Source organism: Bombus affinis, chromosome 11 (assembly GCF_024516045.1).
Source record: "Bombus affinis isolate iyBomAffi1 chromosome 11, iyBomAffi1.2, whole genome shotgun sequence".
NCBI classification, from domain to species: Eukaryota; Metazoa; Arthropoda; class Insecta; order Hymenoptera; family Apidae; genus Bombus; species Bombus affinis.
In genome coordinates this window covers 3,794,613-3,816,832 of record NC_066354.1, presented here as the reverse complement: position 1 = coordinate 3,816,832, position 22,220 = coordinate 3,794,613, and the positions used below count along the sequence as shown (strand labels likewise).

The following is a 22,220-nucleotide window of genomic DNA, read 5'->3' as shown; positions in this document are numbered from 1 at the left end:
AACTCCAGACGAGGAAGTAGATTATGAATTTTCTTCTCCATAAATTTTTCTTTCCGCAATGAGAACCGCTGAAGCTTAAGACGCAGAAACTGAAACAATGCCGAGTTGCCCTCTTACTCTGACGTTTTACGAAACATCATCCTTTTTCTTCTCCTGGCTCGCATTCTTTCTTTTTCTTTGGCTTAAAAGCTTCACAACCCCGCCCGTGTCTTTTTTTGTCTTTTTCGGTCGATCTTTCAACTTGAAGCCGCACTAGCAACAACTCCGTCTCTTGGCTGATCTTTCTCGAAGGACTCATGACTTTATAACTACGAATTCTTCCCTCTCTCGATTAATCTTCTCGATTGAAATAATCCCAAAAATCGTGAAAACATGGTGAACGTAGTTTCTGTAAATAAGAAATTCGTAATTGCAAGTTATGCAACCGTATCGATCACATAACGCATCAAATATTTTGCTAGGATCTCCTAATCTGTCTATAATAGGATTATTCTCTATAAATCGATGAATCGCGTTCGTTTGGGAATTTCAAATGCGATCTTAAAGAGAAAGAAGAGTTTCGCTGTTATAGAGAAAATATTTGTACGTACGAATTTACTGAAACCTACGAAGAAACTTCTAAAATTGAAAACTCTTTCGTAACAAATAAGCTGTAAATAGCATAACACAATATTAACAGATACTCATAGCAAAGGCAATTTATATTCATCTCGATACAAAAACCATATTTCGAGTCGGAATTCCATAAGAGAGTTTAGGCCCATCGAGGAACATCGTCAAACGCAGAAGTAGATCGAGTCACGTTATAGTCAGACGTTTCGTCTGTTCTTGATTGGAACGCGTGCTCGTCTAAATTCTACTGCACAGTAGATCGTGTCGCGTCATGATCAGACGTAGCATACTAAATTCAGTGAACCACCGTGGTAACACGACGATACATCACCGTAAACTTATAATTATACCAGATACAATCTAAAGCGAGATTCGTTGATTAAACATTCATTCAACTAGGATATGCATTGTTACGAAATGTCGAACTATCGTTAGACAGGCTACATTTAAAGGTCATTGGACACAGATTTGCATAAAAGCCATAATATGCTGGCGAATGGGCCGTTCTCGAGCCCCTCTTTCAAGAAATTCAATTTTCTGTTACCCGATATCTCCTTGCACACCGTTTCTGCCGGATTATGCAAATAGCATAATAGTTCTTACGGCCATCGCGTGAATATATTTACGACTGTTATGGAACGAGAAATATGATCGAGAAGCTTCAATGAGTTAGATGAAAAGAATTATTTTAACGAACACTGCAATGATATCATTATAAGTTTTCTCTTCTTTTTTTTTTTTTTTTTTATAGTTTCGATGAGCGTACTTTTTTAAAATACTTTTCAATCTTTAATCTTCTCCGAGGATTCTCGTAATTTTCCTTGTATAGGCGATATCGGTACTATAAATGAGACAAATAAACGGAATAAATGATTACCTAACCAAATGGGTAGATACGTTTAGTTATGTTAATATTATATGTACCCACTTTGCAAGAATATAAAAAGGAATAACGTATTTCACGATTTTGCAATGTTTTAAGAATTAAAATTACTTTTAGAAAAAAATAATTGTTTCACTTTAATCGACGCAGAAGGAATATCGTGTTTTTGCTGATCATTTTATGGTCAACAAAGAGACCGACGGAATTAAATTGAAATGAAAGCGTAAATTCAATTTTCCGCTCGTTCGTTTTGCTTTGCAACAGGCAGAGAGAACAACCGGGTGAAACGAAACGTTTAAACGACGTCGAAGCACCGAGGACAGGTAACGTTTCACAGAACGTTGCACCATAACGTCGCAGGGAACCTTGCAAGATGATACCGGTGCTACCGTACAGACGCTGCAGTGAACCGCTACGCGAACATTTTAGTATTATGTTTCAGGAACTGCCTCGCACATTACGTTGTACGTTTCTGGCCGTGTTACGACATTAGACATTGCATAAACGTCGGCTCTGTAAAATTCCACCAGGCATTCTTCGACACATCGCGAAATGACATTCTTATCTTCGTTGGTTTCCCTTAATTTCATTTTACAACCTTTATAACAACGTCATCTGCATCGTCACGCGACATTATTGGCGAGAAAATCTTTTTACTATTTTCTTCTTTTCGTCTTTCGTGAGAAATGGTGCTCAGCTTGTTTAGAAATTAGTCTATTATACTTGCACACGATAATATTCATTCATAATAATATACGTCTTAGTTGTTCAAATTATACTTAAATGAAATAAAGTTATGCGTTAGCATCTTCCACGAGATTAATGATCGATAAGTAGAGCAATATGATATTTCTGTAGAAATGGAGCCGCTACCCGCGAACGATTCGATCGAGTATGATCATCAGACGTTTGCAAATTGAGGCGCTAGATACGGCTTATGACGTTGCATCGGCATCGGTCCGTGAAATTGCGTTTCACCGATATTCGCTCGGTTCTAAACCGGTCTACCACCAGCTGGCACGTCAACGACGCGTCCAGACATACGATCGTCATCGATGCATGCCCCTTTCTCACGATCGATGATCCCTGATTGGCTTCCCGGCCAACCCGCATCGATTCAGCAAACCACACTACCTATTATACGCACGCAACCGTGGCCAGTGATTTGCATTTAGGGTTGGTACCCTGCCGCTGGATAGAGGGTGTGAAAGTTGGCTTGAAATAAAAGAGAATGACACTTCGGGAACAGTTTGAATTTTCTACATGACTAACTTTTCTATCAATTGTTTTGACAAAGAGGAGAGAAATTTTATATCTTTCGCTATGTTGTAAATACTTCGATTTCTTTAAATTTCACTAAATTACACAATCTAAGTGGAAGAGATAAAGCCGAAATGAATATTCTTGAAATTCGTTTTTATAGCCAGCATGTTAAAAGACAGAATTCGCTACGCTTATTGAGCTAATGAATGACTTACGACACAACTTATCAATGGTAATAAGTCCTGATGCGAATGTAACCTTTTAGACGAAATATACCTTATGCTTGTAACAGTACAATGAACACTTTCTCTGTACATAAAAATAGATTATGTAAGATAAAAATAGATTATCTTTCATCAACGATGCAAGACGTCGAACAATGTAGTTTAAAACCCCGCTCGTGGACAATAAGACACATTTGTTGTTCTCTTCTTATCGGACTTGTCTTTCTATTATGCCAGACTAATCGTGTAATTTGTGACTATTTTCTTTGCCGCAGGTGGGTGACAGGGACACGCTGACATCCGTGGCCGCGAGATTCGATACAACGCCATCCGAGCTGAGCAAATTTAACAGGCTCGGAAGTACTTTCATTTATCCCGGCCAGCAACTGTGGATACCAGTGGAAGGAGAAGGTCAAACAAAAGGCGGAACTACTGACGCACCTAGTCCGGATCCTTGCCACGATCACGAGTCCCAGGATGACCTACCTCCAGAAGAAAAAGGCAATTTATTTATTTACTTATTTATCTTGTTCAGTATTTTTTGTTTTAATTTTTTATATATTCACAGTGATTACAAAAAGCAAATATAGCTATATTATATAAGAAATTTAGCATCGTATTTATTATAGCATTTACTAAAAGTGATTCATCAGGTCCAGGTACAGGATACCATGAAGACGAAACAGAACCTGATAAAAAAGCGCTTCAGTTGAAAATAAATCAATGTTTCTTGTAGTTACTGTAAATATTTAAATACGAATGATGAAAATGATAGCAGTGTAAGTTAAGATTTCAGGAATTTAAATTTAGTCGCGTATTTCAATTTCTGAGAGTATTATCCTTTCTTCTTATTATATACAGCTATGATTCTCAATCCTGCATATTTTTTATTTAACTAACTTTAACTAGCTTTAGTAAAAGAATAGGTAATCGAGATGATTCTATATTTACTTCCTAATTAAATATTACAACGCTGACGGCAACTTGACCAATGTTGCGTGAGATTTGAAGGTTTAATGTTAATATATTTGCTACGCAATCTCCTTTGCAATTGTGATTTCCACGTGCACGTTTGTCTTTGATTGCTCTTCTAATTGATACAATCTTTAAAATGTTAATAACAAATATGTTATTAAGAAGCATAAAGATATTAGCGATAGGGAGATACAATAAATGTATTACAGTATTCAAAATTAGAGTAGAACGATCGAGACCAGTAGAGAATATAAGCTTTACTTAAACAAAACTGATCTCGAGATAAGAATTTCATTTCACTGGAAATTCGAGTGTCAGGCTATTCCCTATACTTCTATTCCAGGATATTATCTCAAATTCTATCTTATGACGCACTCGGATACTTGATGTTGTATTTTCTCCGAACTGTATCACATGTCGCTCGTATAATATGTAACTAGGTGAAGGTGATACGAAAAAGTACCATATGAATAGAAAAATTCACCACGTGACTTGTGGAATTCATTAACGTTCCATTACATATGATCTAACACTAGCAAAATGTTTCAGTACGTCGCTTACATACGAAGCACATATTCGAAGACGTTAATATGACGAGTCAGGCGTCAGGTCTTATCTATCCAGCGTGTGCAATAGATCCGTATTAATATTCTACGCGACACTTTGTATGTACAATGTACAATCAGATATAGCAGAGACCCAATTCATTTTGATATTTGGCCAGGTGACTCAATCCGTCTTACCCGAACGCCACAAGGTTCTGTATTCCATTATTCATAGAAACACGTTAACGCCAATTTTCCCTTCGATTTATCGAATTTTTCTTTCTCATTATTCGCTGCACGATTCAGCGTTTTGATACGAGTACGTTTGTTGTGAGAATCATTGCACCTACCATATGCAATAGCTCGCAAAATTATGCGGACCAGGCATTAAAAATAGCACTATAATTTTGTAAATTTTCATGAAAAAGTTGCAGAAAATTTGTTCAGCCAGTGGCCACTGAAAACAAGTACAAATAACGTACATCCGCAATATAGGTATACATGTATTCGTATACTATGTATTTATCTACATACAGTATTGTATCTTCTTGCCAGCCTCCTGCTCTTTATTCTCTGACCGCCACCTATCCTCGTCCATCATTTTTCACAATTTTCTGGTCATAGTGCCTGTTTTACTAACTGGTTACATGCTGAGGTCTTAACCTTTTCTGGAATTTCCACTCATTGTGTTAGTATACATGTTAGATGTTATCTTCTTTACGATTTCACCATCTTTTGCCAAATAACGTGATTGAATCGTTTTAGTTTCTAGAATTTACCTCAAAATGTAAAATTTCATTGGCTTTATTATCAATACTAAACCACTATACTTCCATTGGCCATTAATCATAGGTGAAATTATAACCGAGTTTAATAAGTTGCCGGTTTCTATTGCAAAATACATACTTAGTAATAGAAGACTAAAAATAGCATGCGTGACGAAATTATGCGAACAATAAAATACATCGGGGTTGTGTTTATCGAAATTAACTTCTAAGGAAAACTGACCATACAAAATATCGAATATATGAAAGATGTTTTTAAGACGCCGCAGTTCGCGGTGAGAAAAGAACATAAGTTGACCATTCGGTGGCGCCACTTTACACAGTCCTGTCAAGTATATGGTGATCGTAAAATCGAATGAATCGACGATTGGATATGAAGTCAGAAAAACAAAGTATGTATGTACTTAAAAGGAAAGAGTCATACATAGATTCATTGTGGTGTAGTTTTACGTAGTCAAACGTATGTAAGAAGAAAATGTGTATGGTGAATCGATATACAGAGAAAACTATGTGTTTCTTGTTTTCTTAGTCTGTTTCCCGCGCATTCTATATTTCTCTCTCTTGATAAACATTTTAGTCGATAGCCACGATTCAACCTAGTGAAATTTTTTATTGTATTTTTTGCGATTTAGTATTTTCTTTTTTGTTAGAACGTTTAAGGACGTATAGATAATTATACGTAACTCATTAACTAGTTCTAGTTTATTCATTTCCATATGCTTATTCGCAAATAATTGATTTCAATGTTTTGAATGATTTGATATAAAATAAAACAATTGTGGTATATTTATTGGTATGTTTACAAAGATTTTGCAAACTTTCACGATTTAATATCTTAATTTCTATGTTTTTTCTTTTGTCATTCAACGTATGTATACATATAGTACGACGTCAGCTGATCCGGCGTCACGATGTAAATACGATGTCACGAAAGAATATGGCGCTCGGTCGTATACAACTTTCGTACGTCGTTATGGTAGATATCAAACATAACCTATCAGGTGTTGAAAAACAAACAATGAACGTTGATTTTACTGTAAACATAGAAAACATGTTGTTGTTATACTATTATTTGTTCTTCGTAATAGGTCAAGCACTATTACCTAAAGGTTATATTACGTGAAACAGGATTTAAATTTCTTATAATTAAATACTATGAAATAACTGTTACATTCCTTTATAATATTGAAGTGGTACCAGATCACTTAATTTGTTATTTTTTTTTTTTTCTCAATATGGGTAAGCTTTATTTAGCTATAAGAAATGTTGTATATTTAATAAAATAATTGAATGCTTAACATCATACTTTTCTTTCTAGAACTTTTAGACAACTTGAGGCCAGTGTCACCGAAACCAAGCCATGAAAGAGTGAAAACACCTCTTAGTGTTACCAATACAGTGATAGAAGAGGAGGAACAGCCATTTAAAGAAAGATTTTTGAAAATTAATGTTCGTCACATTACAGATGGTCAGGTAAGGTTTATGATTCAATTTACATTTAACATAAAGCTTCTTAAACTCTTTAATGACTTCATGTTACTAAACTGTTGTTTTATATTCACAGGGTGTTGTTGGTGGAGTGTTACTAGTTACACCAAATGCAGTCATGTTTGATCCCAATGTTTCTGATCCCCTTGTAATTGAACATGGAGCTGAATCTTACGGTGTTATTGCACCAATGGAATTTGTAGTAAATGCTGCAATTTATTATGATATTGCACATATGCGAGTTGGACATACAGAATCTGGAAACTTAGATAAGAAGCCAGAAATTTATTATATGAAGAAACCGTCACCAATTGAAAATATTAAGTGCCAGTCACCAGAAAAGGAGGAAAATTTTCCGGAATTAACGGCGGATGATGCTGAGAATGTATGTAGCTGTGCTGAGAGAGATGGAGATGCTTTTCCAAAGGCCTTTGAGAGAGATCTCGTTACTCCTACTAATCTTCAAAATGTACATAGATTTAAATATTAAACACTAACTACATTTTTGTAATGTGATAATTGTCAGATAATAAACTGAATCTTTTTCTGTTTGATTCATAGGAAGAAGATACAACGACAACCAAAGAAAAAGAGAAGGAGAAAGAGAAAGAGAAGGAGACTAAAGCTGTGAGCGGTGGTGGTCAAGCAAGTAGAACATTAGAGGAGCGTAGACGTTCTATGCTTGACCATCACTGGCCAGTTCCTAGCAAAGATCAATATCCATGGCCCATCGAGGATGAACAACAAGATTCTTTAAATTCTGACAAAGTAAACTAATTACTCGTTGTCACTAAAACTCAGTATGCTATACTTAATCAAAGTTCAAAATGTAATGAATGTTGATATTTACAGGTGGACTCCGCGAAGTCGAAGGTGATTCCCGAAGGCGAAGAAGGATCTCTAGTCAAACTGTCATGCCACGACTCTGGTATTGACATACGTGACCCTAATCCCTCTTTCCCAGTAGTTCAACCAAATCCCACAAAGAAAGTTTATTCAGACGCAGATATTGTCTTATCTTCAGATTGGGTCCCTCCTATTACTATTGCTCCGACGAACGTTACAACTGATTCGCTAGATAGTGGTCCTGCCATTAACGGCAGGAAGAAGGCGAGTTCTGTATCTTTTAGCTTAGACAGTAATAATACGGAGGAACCTGAGAAAGATGAGGAACACAAAGACGACGATAAACAAGAGACTCGTAGGAATAAAGTAATATTATAATTTATATCTTTGTTATCTTTTTGATGCAATCTGTATCTTATTTTAATAATTTGTTTCAGATGTTAAAACGATTATCATATCCTTTGTCATGGATGGAAGGGTTAACTGGCGAAAAGGAAGATGAAAGTAAATCTGGAACTGATAAAGTTTCGAGTCTTCCTAATAGCGCGGATTCTCATCATTCATCAGTTTTCAGCAAAGTTTTCTCAAGGTGATAATACTTAGCCCTGCTAAGTTTATAAAATTTTTATAAGAATTTTTTTGTAACTTATATGGTACAATAATTTTTATAAATTAATATAATACGCTTTTATATTTTATTTTACTATTCGTGTATGTTAGGAATGAGTAATTCAATGAAAAAGAAATTTGCATACTTTCTATATACAGGAAAGGTTCTCAATGTTCCGGCCTCCTTATATGGTGTAACATTTATTTTTCATGTGGTTGCTTTCTGCTGAAATCTTTTAGAACTTAAAGTAACATTTATAGTATATCTGAGGCTATTCGTAACGAAACAGAATTACATATATGATGACGCACAAGCTCGGTAAAACTTTCATCTTGAAACACAAGTTTTGCTATGAATACCCTCATTTATTATAATATAGAATATTAATTAGAAATTTGCGCGTAGATGCAAGCGGCTTATTGCATTTGCGAAACGCGCTTTGGGATAATCCTTTTTTTGAATTTCTGAACGGAGTAAACGAATCAAAGGAATGGGCACGTGTAACATTTCCAACTCACAATCAGTCCAGACGTTGTCTTCGATAACCTTATACCATCATAGTCCGTTTTTTCAATTTTGTTCTTCCTTCTTTTTTTTAATTTTATTTTTTACAAAATTCTATCAATAAATTTGTCGCTGAAGGCGTATACCTATCAATGGTAAAAAATACATTCACCCAAGAGATTTCACTCACGAAATAAGAATTTATCCCGGAATGACCTTTAGCGATTAATTCTATTTAGTAGTTACGTAAGTAAAGAAGAAAGTTATGGCTCAAAAGGATTTTAAGGATATTGTCTATTTTTTCCGCTATTTTGAGACCAGTATGACCAATCAGACTGTGATGGTAAATCTGTGTTAAACATAAAGCTTAACTATGGTTTCCAATGTGACTAACAAAGAATATGTAATGGTGGTGGATATAAGCTCGCCGATCAACCTGGTGAGTGACTTTAGCTCGGGCCTGTTTGCTAAAACTCCCAGCGAAGAGAGCGGTGGGGGCGGTAGAGCCGGAGGAACACCTCCGCTTACCGCCTCCTCTCTCTCCCAGGACACCAGCAACCCTCAGATTTCACCTGGTCCAGGAGGGCTTATGGGGTGAGTTTGGGCCCGGTCATGAACCAGCAACTTATAATATATCCACGTTAAAATCCACTTTCTCCTTATAATTTTTCTTTCGTATCTGCCCACTGTTGTTCCGCTCTCTTTCGCTCTCTCTTTCTCTCTCTCTCTCTCTTCCCTTTCTCTTGCTCTATCTTTTTCTTACTCTTTTTATCTCTGATTGGGCTGTTGAATTTTATATTAATTTCATTGAACGTTTATCTTCTTAGATGTCTAGTTTGTTGTTCCTTGTTGTTTTCCTATAATTAAGTACGTGAGATTCACGTGTAAGATCATTTCTTACCAGTTTTTTGAGCGACGAACGATTATTGTTTCGTAGGACGTGAAATTAATTCAAGTTTCTCGTAAGTTCCACTTATTCGAGCTTCACACGTATGACACTTTATACTTTGTTGTCTTTCATCTATCCTGTCTTTCAATTGAGTTTTTAATTTTCTGTTAAGCCTTTCTCGAGATTGAGAAAGATCAGCATCTTTTATTCCCTTGCTTTCAGGTAAACGTGCCCCACAATCTTTTCAGAAACTACACCAAATAAAAGAATATATATATATATATATACCGCTTTACAAGTACCGCTTACAGACAACACACGGTTCACCGATCAGTCGAACACAGCGTTTTTAGTATCCCTGAGCAGCCATCCGACTTTATTTCGCCGTACATACATGCTGGATACAATTTTAACATTTATCTTGAATGTCATCGTCTCCCCATGATTTAATCGCTATTTATCATGTTGCAATATGTATATTACTCAGTGTACACTGCTTCGAAATTGCAGGGAACACGAAACAGAGAATCTCGTGTGCTCGTGATTTTGAAACGCAATCTCTCAGATATTTAATGAATCGTTAGTAATTTTATCGTTTCCTTTCAGACGATCTTCCGTGGGCACATTCATCAGACAGCAACCGTTGACATCGTCAGGTAGCAGCAGCGTGGACAGTAACCGAAGTAACAAAACCTTGGCCACGGCACCTCGATTGGACTATCGTAGCATGGTCTCTGTTGAAGATATGCCCGAACTGTTCGTCAGTTTCGACAGTAAGTGTCCCGGAACTCGATCAGTTTCTTCATGGAACACGATATATTTCAATCTATACATATATATATATATATCTTTTCGGAATGATTAACTCGATGATTGTAAGATATACTGTGGCAGACTCCGCTCACGCAAAGTATCTTTTTCAGTCCTTTACTGGGTGTTTCGTTTTGTTGGTCGACCGTTTTAAAGAAATGATTATTTCTGTTATGGAATAGCTATTTTTTGATCGTGTTATTATTGTTAGGTAGTTTGCGCGCAAAAGACTACGTCAACAAAGAAACACCCTTTCAAGGGATCGATAACTCTATAATTAACTACACATAGCCGCGAATACATGAAAAAACAAAAACGGCGAATAAATGATGGCAAACGGGATTACATTCCACGCACTGCACTCGCTCGTATGTATAGACGGCTTCTTAAACGATGTTATTTTGCTAGTGCATTTATTATCCTTTTCTTCGAATTTTTGAGCGCCTTTGGATTCGATTTCGACTACATGTATATCTCTCTCTTCATACCTAGCTCTTATCGCCAATACAGACTAAAGGAAAGGACAATGATTATATCTAACCAAATGCGCTTACGTTACATTATTACAAGTTTAACGTAGTTTCAATATTATTCTGTATGGTTTTCAAATTTTACTCGTTTGTCATTACCAGTTTTTACATCTTGTATTCGGTGTGTCATTACCCGTGAATGTTGTTCCACGAATCTACGCCACCTGTGTGTTCGAAGAAACAATATCAAATTGATATCGTTCCAAGTATTTTAAATACCTGACACAGATTCGAGGAACACCGATTCTACCATGATCGTAAGGGTTTGGACTCTGTCACTGTCTTTTTTACTTTTTGGTCACAGAGTTTAGACTCGAGTCCCTTCATTTTGAACCTCGTTATCGTTAATTTTTAACGAGGAACATTATTATGTCTTCAGGATTTTGAAACCCTTTCTGCTGCATCTATTTAAAGAATATAATGTTTACAAAGTAAAGGTCTTCTATACTGTTAAAAATAAAATATGATATAATAGTAGCTTAAACTTCTATGAATAAGTTGCTAATTAAATATAATTAAACTTAAAGTTATTATGAAGCAGCAGAATAGGTTTCACGATCGTCTGCCAATGAATTCATACTAATGCAGTAATGTCATATGTTTTGTTGTCCCTCTCTAGTCCAAGCACCTAATTTTCCCGAACTCGAAGGCCTCGGTAGGTTCATACTGTATTAGCTTGCTTTTATATCCCTTTTCGTATAAATCACCATATCTCCACAGAACGTTATATTAATTTACATAATTTATTTCGTTGTCACCTGTTCGACACGTTCTTTTTCTTTGTGCAATTTTTTTTTTCCACCTCCAATTATATCATGCAATTTGAATTTCGCACCATCGACGATTACCTGTCTTGTCCATCGAGAATTAAAACATTTTTGAACTTTTCACTCACACGTTCCGTTTCGTTTCTGCCACTGCACCTGCACACGAATGCACTTATTTCTCCAAATATGTAATCTGTGTAATTTTCACGTCGCCAGTATATTCGAAATTTTTGTCCATCATCGTTTAGATGTGGTTCCGGTTTTTTCACGCTGTTTATCACATAATTTTGCTCTCCTGCGATGTTGTGCCCGTTTTCTTCGTGTTTGATTAACTGTACCGTGTTCTGATTTGTACGTTTGTCTTACGATCCCATTTTTATAATATATAAATAACAATCTTTATACAGAAAAGAAATTTTTCCGATAATGTTGTCTGCGATATTTAATGCGATGCTTTTTAAAATATTCTTCAAAGACGAGCTTCTTGTATGACCCTTATTTTTTTTCTACTTCTTTTTTTTTTTTTTTTTATTTGAAGGGAATGTATTTAATGGTATCTAAATATTGTGTGTCTTGTCGGAAAATTCATTAGAAAAGTCGCAAACGCGTGTATCTATTATCGTATAATTAAGCGAATATCAAAGAAATCAGTAAAATAATTAATTTTGGAGATAGGAGGATTATAATGTGTTTTATAATGAATTGTTCTGTCGCGTTATGTAGAGCTTATACCACGACCAGCCCATTCTTGCGAGGATCCTCCACTGTACCTGAGGCTGCGAACAGGAAGGCCCAAAGATAAGAAGATTCCCCGCTCGACTCCTATTATGAGCTATGGCAAGAAGAAGCTGCGGCCAGAATACTGGTTCAGCATACCACGTAACAGGTAAATAAAACAGAAGTTTCTTCCGCGTTGCATTTCACGAGCTTACAAACATTATAACACCTGTAGTTTTCTTAATTTTTTTACAAAAGTTAACTTTATTCCAAAAATTCTATCTTTAGTCATTTTTAAATGTTCAAACTATTAATACAAATATTTCATCAATTATAAGTTCTGAATTTCATTATAAGATTTCTATCTTTAATCGCTTGACTAATATTTATCGTACATAGATGATTTAATTAAGGTAGTATGATGAAAAATACGTATAACAAAATGCATTAATCGTGCCAAGAATATTTGTTCTGAGTAATCGTAGGAAAATCCTACAACGAATTATTTAGCGTTAGAGCCATAGTTCTAAAGTTAAAACAAGATTCTCTGAGAAACATTCAGTTTAATTCATTATACAAGCGCGAGACACGAAAAATCTCAGTATACGTTGTTGTGAATACCGAAAATCGTAGGGTCTTGGATTTTCAAGAGAAATTCTGTTCCTCGTAAATCATCTCTCGCGAATCGTTTCTTAAACGTCTGTTTCCCATCCTTCTCTATTCTTGCCATTTCTCTACACCACCGTCGATTTCACGGAAGGAGCCTTGGGCAACGGAAGTGACGATAAATTAATCGCCCCGCCGCTATGAAATATTCTCGAACAACTTTGCCGAACGAACGGAACGAAGATAATTGCGAAATCGGGCAACGCGTTATTTTTGAAAATTTAAACGTATCGCGAGATAGAACGGCCAAAAATTACGAGCGGGGCACGTGGTCAGCAGCAAGAGATCGCAAAATAGATCTCGAGACAGCCATCGCGTTCGCTATTTATACGATCGCTTTTACGTTTGTCAACATCGTGAAACGTTCAATGTTCTCCCACGTTCACCGCGTTTCGTTTTATTGATCCGAGCTGTTTGGACTAGCGGATGCTTTCGCGCTAATAAAATTCTTAAAAAAAGAAGCGTTAACACCATCTTTTCTCGAGAATTGCCAATATTCCGAATTTAGTGACGGTGATTTTTAAACCGGAATTTGTATATTTTAATTTCGCTCTGATTTTAGTAAACGAAAGAGAACGTAAAGTTTAATTGAAACCTTAATCTGATTTAGCGATATGTAATCTGTGGTCATTGCGTTAAATCTATTTATATTGCTATCTGATTAGGTAAAGCGTATAAATATATACAGCTTCTTTGCAGATTACTGTGGTTGGCAAATTTTTATTCGATCGCACGAATACTTTATTTCTACTCTGATAACTTGATGATTGAATTCAGCAAACTTTTTCTTATCGCGTATTATCAATCGCATATTAGATATACCGTTTTTATACGACGAAATATCAAATACTCTTAAATTTTCATTCGCTATAATCAAATGCAGCTGACATACTATTTTTCTGTAACATTATAGATAAAACATCGAGTTATTAAATTAGTAGTAATTAGTAAATTCATAAATTTTTCACTTTATGTTTAACAAGTACATTGAATAAAATAGATAAATATGTGGAAGTGTGTGAGATTAAATACCGCGTTGATTACTTTTAGATAATAAAAAAGCGTGCACATTGCACGCGAATAGAGTGCGAGTTATCACGTGACGTGTTCAGCGTATCATCGAATGCTTCTAACGCTCGTAACTTTTCCTCTGCGTGCTTGCGTTCGCGATATTAGTCTGGCGAAGAAAACGCGACGGAATCACGCCGTGTGCTCGATTCGTTCGAAAAATCGTTTCTATTCCGTGCGAAAATCACGTTTCCCTTCTTATAGTTACAGCAGCGAGCGAAAGGAATTTTAAAATTGGAATTTACGCACTTGAGTATTTGTAACTTTTGTACCAAGTATTTATCACCGTATCGATAAAAATCATTTACATGTTAGATACATGTACGACATCCTCATTTCTCATTTTTCTTTTTCTTTCCCTTCTTCTCGTTTTGTAAAATTATGTCCTCTAAACTTTCCTTTATTCGCCACTGTATATACGATTTAGATACTCTACTTATCTGCACTCCATTCATCGAATCGAAATGTTGATAGTTCTGGAATTGAATTCACTTACCTTGACGCGAACGACTATTATTTAAGCGAAAAATAAGATTTAGTAAAGAAAATCAGTGGACTGCTGTTATATGTATAAGCAAGTTATCCTTGGACGTTATGTAATTAATTTCCTCTGACGTTCTTGAAAATTATGTCTTCAACTTTTAATTTCGCTCGTTTTTTCTATAGTTAGCGTTGTTCGTGCTTAACAACAACAAAGAGTAAACATTTAATAATACGTGGGTTGAAATCAAATCTTCCAGCGAACAGGAACGCGTGGATTATAATCGAATAATGTTATTGTAAATAAACTGCGGATATTTATACCAATCACGAGAATTTTTTCTTTTTTTTTTTTTTTTGCGTGTAAAAATTCGCGTGAAAGCACGTAATGCATGAAAATATATAAAATTTCGAAAGTAAAGTACACGTTATGATACTTAATCAATGAAAGAAATCTCTTAAATTTAGGCTTGTGGCTTTCCCTTCTTGCACTGTATCGACAGTTATATAAATTTACATAAAAATATGGGAGATCAGGACGATAAACATTAAAATAAATGCCCTTCTAACATACGACTATTTCGCATTGCGTTACACGTATGTTTCTGACCTGGCGAACGTTTTGTGTACTATAATAGCATTACTACGTGTTGCACGGTAGGGATAAATCGAAAGAACAGTGTCTGGTAGCCGTCACGTGATTGGGAAATTAGGTAACACGACGCAGAAGCGTATTTTCATTCCGCGCAACTGGCAGTTTTACTTTTAACCTGAAACGTCGTCTAGAGCAGAGCTTCCTGAACTATGGATCGTGAAAATATTTACAATTGTCGCATAGCAGTGAAATAAAAAATGTCGATCACATGTCATCAAAAGATGTCGAAGAATTCACTGAGTTACTAATTAACATGATTATAAAACACCAGCTCTTTAAAAAATCGTTTAACTGGTTTTTGCTTGGAATCAGGACAGAATTTCCTGTTTCTAAAATTGTCTTGAACGCGCTTATATGATTTTCTACTACGTGTCTATGGCTGAACAACGTCTTCATATCGTGAAATCAAAATATTAATTTTAAAAAACGTTTAAAAAGATTTCTGTGTTGTATCAGATGTATAGCCGAGATTTAATTCTTTATGCAAATAAAAAAACAAGCACTTTTATCTCACCAATATGCCGTGGATTTTTTTTAACATATGATGATGAATAATCAAATTATAAATGCGACAAAGAATCAAGTTTAAAATCAAACCTGTTTGATTTTTTACCGATTAAAGCTTTCTTCGTATATTTATTTCATGTGCCATTTTATGTAATTTTATATAACTAGGTTTCTGTACAATTATCTCAAGCGAAATGGAATCGCGAATAGAAAAGATGTAAGAAACCCAACGACGTTTTATACTAATCTCTCGCTTCATCGTCTTAGATAGACAGATATTCAAGTTGTTTCCTGTTACCTGATTGTGTACAAAGCGGTCTTCCGACGGACGAACTTGCGTGATAAGACGAGTATAATAAATACAAGGTGATGGGCGGTTCTCTTATCTTCTGATTGCGGTAGGCTCATTTAAAAAAGAACGCTTCTCTCAAGACTATAAATGCACAGCAATTTGTGGAATTTTTTGCGCGTATAATTGTCGTTTCTGAATTTGGGAATTCTTCTTGTATTTTTTCAAGTTCAGAGAGAGGGGGCGGGAGGGAGAGAGAGAGAGATAGACAGAGAGAAATTAAGGATTTAAGAGTTTCTTGTAGATTTGGAAAGGTCAAGGATTTAAGCTTTTCTTGTAGATTGCGAGGTTTGGGATTTAGAAATTGCGTAGATCGGATTTCTAAGATTTAGAAGCGAATATTGTCAATTAGAAGCGAATAAAGTAGATCCAATCGTGTACAGAAAGTAATTAATAAGAGATAATCTTTCCTCACCGACTAAAAAGAATTCAGTTTTGAGAATGTTAATATAATTTTGTAAGCGTAGCACGTAACAGAGTGACGATAGATAAAAGTAGACATGACACTTTATTGGATAATAATAATTTCTACGTGCAATATAAATGGAAATATAAATTGAGAAGCTTGCAGCGCCAATTTTTCGATAATAATTGCTGTCCTTGAAATCTATTAATACTCTGTGTTTTTGATAATAAGAGCAGTAAGATAAGAGGCTATTTGTTTTTCAATTTCAATTCCACTTCAATTAAACTTCAAGTAAAATTTTGTTTGTTTGTTCGTAATGACAGTAATTATTAACTCATGCTAATTTCTAATGATCGAAATGATCTTATTTAACGTAAAACGCCTTTGAAACACTAGACAATAGTTATTGTAGCAACAGTTGGATGCCGCGATAACGGACAGGTGATAATGATACACCTAATCGACATGCTTTGAACAATGACGGACAATGTCAAACAGATAAAACGCTTTTGTACGCAGTACAAAAATTTACTTGGAACCGACTGTGTCCCGCACTCGTTTGACTTCTCTCTTTTAATTCGTACGTTTTGTAGAAATAATATCTGGACTACGTGCAACTCGCGATATCGCGACTCCGTGACGGCTACGCCTTTAAAAAATCAGTTAAATTTTGCACCAGCTGCAACAAGTTTACGTCATTGTGCTGGCTAATCGTAATAAATATACATAATTCCTGCATGATTCACTCGTCTAACTCTTGTTCAGTCGACCGACGTGATTCTAACAAGTGTCTCTGTGGTATCCTCGTTGGTTGCATCACAATCGCTTTGTTCTTCACCGGTGCAACCTGTTGTGATTCTGCAAGCAAGTTTCAAGGAATAACCGAGTTGTTGCAAGCAAAACGTACAAAATTTATCGAAGTAGTTCGGTGTTGGTTTCAAAGAATGATCGATTCGTTTGACGCAAAGTTAATCAAATTTGTGAAGCTGGTCCAGTGTTCAAAAGCGTATCGGTCTAACAGTGTTTCCGAGTGTTACAACTTGCGATATTTTTCGAAATAAGTTTTAAAGGACAGCCGAGTGGTTTAAAGCGAAAACCTCGAAATTCACGAAACTATTTCGGTGTCTATAAATGTGTTGATTTAAAGAGAATTATATAACGCGAAACTGAAACTTTGTTGGAACTGAAATCGCGAAGGTGTGCGAAAAAAGAAGAACCGCGTGGTCATTGAAGGAAATAAGAAATGTCCTCGTACGGTCTTGATATCTGTTAAAGAAAGTCAAATTTGAGAGACGACTGGGTTGAGCGAACGAGTACCGTACCTAACAAGACAGCAAAATGAATTGGGGATTGAGCAGTGTCAGCAACGTGGTCAATTTCATTTACAACCAGAATCTTTCGAATACCGTGCAGAACATTATACCGTTCGTTAATCGAAGGTAGTAAACTGGTGAAATCGATTTCTCTTTTACTCGCAGTGTTTGAGTGACAGGGTAACTCAATGTATTTCTTATGGTTAGATATAGATAGTTAAGAATATCGTGTTAATTGTAATGTTCATTTATTGACACTGTTGGTCAAAGCTATGAAGTCATTCACGTATTTCGTAGAATCAAGAAATTGAACGAAAAAGTTACCTTGGGTTACCTTAAACTATCCGGTAAACAATTTATTTGGATAAAGAAAATTGAAATTTAATTTGAGAAATCAGTGAACAAATATCCATTTGTGTAATCTAGCTTCACAATAGGCTTTAAAACGCGACATAACGTTTATTGGAAGTTACAACCGATATTACGTTACCGATTATTGTTATCAAATCAGTGCGATAAGAGCATTCGTAATCCTCGTCGATTCTCTTGTGTACGTTTGCCTGATAAATACACGCAAGGGAACGAGGTGAACTCTCGCAGAATAGAAAAGAAACTAACTGAATGAGCGTCGCTGATTAATACTAAGCGTGTTCTTGGTGTTTGCAGGGTGGACGACCTCTACAGGTTTATCCATGCGTGGGTGCCGTCGCTTTATGGAGAACTCGACGAGAATTATTGGCGGGAACGGGGATATGTCTTGCTGGACACTGACACGGATCTATCACCTGAATTGTCGCCGCACGAGGCTGGGAAAGTCGGGGAAACCACCGAGGAGGAAAAATGTCGTCAAGACAGCGATGAGATCTCTGAGCTGACGAGGGAATCATGGGAGGTAAGTGGCTCGATTTTAAAACTTTTCTCGCCTAATTGGTCATCGACGGCAACGATTTTATTTTCTCGTTATACGTTGACACGCTGAACGTTTGTGAAGTTAATTTTACACTTTTACGAAGCTTATTCAGGGAAACGTTTTTGTAGTCAGGATGAAGGATTAATTAATTAAGTCGGTTCTTTGAAGATATCAAGGTTTAAATCTGATCGCTTAACTTCGTTGTACAGTTTTATTATTATTTCTTTCTTTTTTATAGCTTATGGGATATTTCTGTAGATTGTTGTATATGATATATGTCAATCTTTGATGAGATCTTGTATTAGTCATTTGCAGAAGACACTCAAGTCGAGTCAAAGAACATTCAACTTTCACCTGCTATTTCTTTTTCAAATCTTTAATTTGTTACATACATTAATAGTTAGACATTTTTCTTCACAAATTGTCCTATCTTCTTTAAAGTGGAATATACAACATAATTGAAAAGTCCTTGTAGAAGATATTGTAAGTACGAAAATTGAAAAATGTTGATGTTTCATTGGGGAATGTTTTACATACCAATGAGAATACTGTAGTATAGAATTTATGTGCTATTTTAATCTTCCTAAAAAGCTATTAACCTAAGTGCTAGAAGATGGTGTCACAACATCACCTCTACAGAGAAAAATATAAGTACCAATAAATTTTAGTTAATTGTTGCTTAGCTTTTGTCTGTGCCACCTATTTGAATGAATTAAACACCAAGTTTTCTTTACAAATAAAAGATGGCACGTACAGACTTTTCTACAGATACGCTTCTCTTTTTCCTGAATTTGAACTACATCAATGCATCGGTTTCCTTTTTCTCCTGAGAAACTTGTTTCTTGGCACTTGTCAAGTGTTTTCTACAAGCACTCTTCAAATTTTCGAGCACGTTTTCCCTTTTAAATATAATACAATTTTATTCAGTCTTTAGAACCTTATCTCGTAGAACACATTATAAGATTAAAAAATCGTTCAGCGTGATTACGTGTAATCAACCATCGAATCAACTCATACAGACACATACGTACTTGATTTTATCCTCGTTTATCACGATATCAGCATCTTCGCAATAATTTCGTATTTTCTTTGACTCATCTCGCGAGCTACGAGTCCTCTGCACCCAGGTTCGATGCACTCGTTCGTCGCTGTCAAACATAGACATAGTTTGATTTGTCGAACGGTCGTGTTAACTGCGTTAACACACTGGAACATTCTCTTCTAGAATTTTGTTCCTCACGTTCGCACTTGTGTTTCTTTCGTTTCCTTTTTTCGTTGTCATCGTCATCTTAAATATTTATCGATTGGTTGCTCGTAACGCTGTGCACAGCTTCGTCTTCTCATTTCCACTTCACGTTTCTTCATGTTTTCTCACGTCACGTTCACGCACGAAGTTATCATCGTCGTCATCATTGGATTCCATCCATCGGATCCGAGCACCGTATCGATTGTTTTTTCGCATATCTCCTTCGAGCTTTTCTTTTTTTCCGGCCGATCGGTTCTTTTTTTCTTTTAGTTTTCATTTTATCTAAACCAAGAAAAAGTTAGCGTTAGTGCTTCCAGTGCACCCTCGATCCTTGCATCGATGTTGAGAACAGTCGGAAAACTCTTGAAACTTCTTCAGAACTGTGTAGTACATTTTTATTCGCGTGGAGTAATTGAGAAGTAGCTTGCAAACTGTCGAGAGCTTTTCAGAACTATCTACGCTTCAATCAGGAAGAATTTCTTTTTCATTTAAAAATCTGTACATTTCTGAAGAAAAGATCTATATACGTTCGACGTGAATTATCTAAAAATGATTCGAGAACTCCTTAGAAATGTTCAGGACTGTTTCTATATTATTAAGAGTATGTTTAAGAGTAAAATAGATGTTTTCCTATGTTCGACATTCGTGAGAGCAAGCTTTTGAAAGAAACTTCCACAACAATTTTAACACATTCAAGGGAATTCCTAGACTTAACTTCAACTTGCAAAATGAAAGGTTAAAGAGTCGAGAAAATTGTACAAGGAATGTGAAATAGTTTTCGATGCGAGTATCGAGGGAACCAGGTGGAAATCCAGTTAATGAAACCGCTAAAAACGGCCGATTATATTGGCTAACAGCTGATCAAGGCCCCCTACGTAAAGCTGTACAGCATCCTGAAGACGTCGAGCACATCGGCGGATTCCGAGCAGATCCAGGACCCGGAGGTACCAATTCCCCACTCCTCCGTTGTCGATCATTTTTACAGAATGACACAGAATAGGCACAAACTCAAATTGCTCGATATTGACTATGAAAGATACGCACCTCATAGATTGTACACAGTCTGCCACACCTTCTTCTACTTGTTCTACTTGTTTCCGGATCTACCGTTGCACCGTTGTCACGCGATGTTGCGGCCTAACCCACGTTGATCGTTTCCTTTGCGTCATTGTTGTCCCAAAATGCTTCTTGCCGCTTCATTGGTCAGCCGATAGTTAGGTATATTACGGTTATTGTTGCGACGTGCATGAAGGAAAATGCTAATTAACGAGATGGATGTCAGAGGTGAAAGGAAATGTTGAACTGAAACGATTTGAATAAAAGCCGTTTTGAAATTCGAATATATCATTTGGTAAGATTTGGAGCTGCTGAAACAAGAATGTGGAATGTTATTAATTGTAACATAGTAGAACTTTATGTATGGGAATAAGAAAACATTCAAATGGGTCGATTAGCCCGTTGCGGAGTTCCAAGTCGTCTTATGTCGTTTGAATTTTTGTCTTTTTAATGTCGTACATATCTTGATTTCTTTAAATTTCATAAAATGATAGAATCCAGATGAAAGAAATAGCGTGGAGAAGATATTGGACGAGGCTGTGGAAGACAGAATTGGAGAATGTAAATTGATGGGAAAAATTTGCAAATGAAACACGTTAATAGAAAGTTGGTTAACGTTATCGTTAGCTAGCTTGATTAATTCGAACGATACTTAAGATCAGGTCGATCGACATCGATCAACCACGTAACCCTCGAGTTTCTCGTCAGACTATATCGTACCGATGATACTTCGAGACAGAAATAGTCGTGTGTCTTCGTCGTTCTTGAACCCCTTCGTTCGGTCGAACACCTCACTGGGCGGTTTTAATCGTCGCCCAAATCGCGTTGAACATTCTCTTCTGTATTTAGAGCCAGACCAACGGCCTCTTCGGCTAAAATATACCCCGACGTGTGTCGCGTGTGGATATTAAACGTGCATGCTGTTCTCTGTACGCTCAGCTTTGGATTCTCACTGTCGTCTCGTCTCGTACAGCTGATCATTCGTTTAGTCTTTAGACGGATTATTCGCGGCATGATTCACATCCACTGCATTATAAACATGCCACTACACGAGAAATGTAAAAACAGGAAAGAAGAGTTTATCAGAAAGAGTTTATCTGTATGAAGATAATAAAT

At 36.1% G+C, this 22,220-nt stretch overlaps 1 protein-coding gene and 1 long non-coding RNA gene across 20 annotated transcripts in view; one reads left to right on the top strand and one right to left on the bottom strand.

The window, feature by feature from the left end:
• The window catches only part of LOC126921613 (TLD domain-containing protein 2), a 297,843-nt gene that overhangs the window by 240,999 nt on the left and 34,624 nt on the right, over positions 1–22,220 (top strand). For 9 of the 19 annotated variants that reach the window (XM_050733307.1, XM_050733306.1, XM_050733303.1 and 6 more), the window contains 12 exons: positions 3,258–3,483; positions 6,606–6,760; positions 6,852–7,244; positions 7,337–7,543; positions 7,628–7,987; positions 8,059–8,210; positions 9,159–9,329; positions 10,231–10,397; positions 11,584–11,619; positions 12,455–12,617; positions 18,559–18,784; positions 20,906–20,992. In XM_050733307.1, the coding sequence (XP_050589264.1) occupies positions 3,258–3,483; positions 6,606–6,760; positions 6,852–7,244; positions 7,337–7,543; positions 7,628–7,987; positions 8,059–8,210; positions 9,159–9,329; positions 10,231–10,397; positions 11,584–11,619; positions 12,455–12,617; positions 18,559–18,784; positions 20,906–20,992 (2,343 nt within the window). Of the gene's footprint in view, positions 1–3,257; positions 3,484–6,605; positions 6,761–6,851; positions 7,245–7,336; positions 7,544–7,627; positions 7,988–8,058; positions 8,211–9,158; positions 9,330–10,230; positions 10,398–11,583; positions 11,620–12,454; positions 12,618–14,288; positions 14,458–17,033; positions 18,019–18,558; positions 18,785–20,905; positions 20,993–22,220 lie in introns of those variants that run through there. The other 10 variants (XM_050733297.1, XM_050733298.1, XM_050733294.1 and 7 more) reach the window with 10 other exon arrangements.
• LOC126921644 (uncharacterized) lies at positions 18,820–22,214 on the bottom strand. The gene is made up of 2 exons (XR_007712489.1): positions 21,093–22,214; positions 18,820–20,330 (listed from the first exon to the last, which is right to left on the bottom strand). It is a non-coding gene; the product is annotated as an uncharacterized LOC126921644 (long non-coding RNA).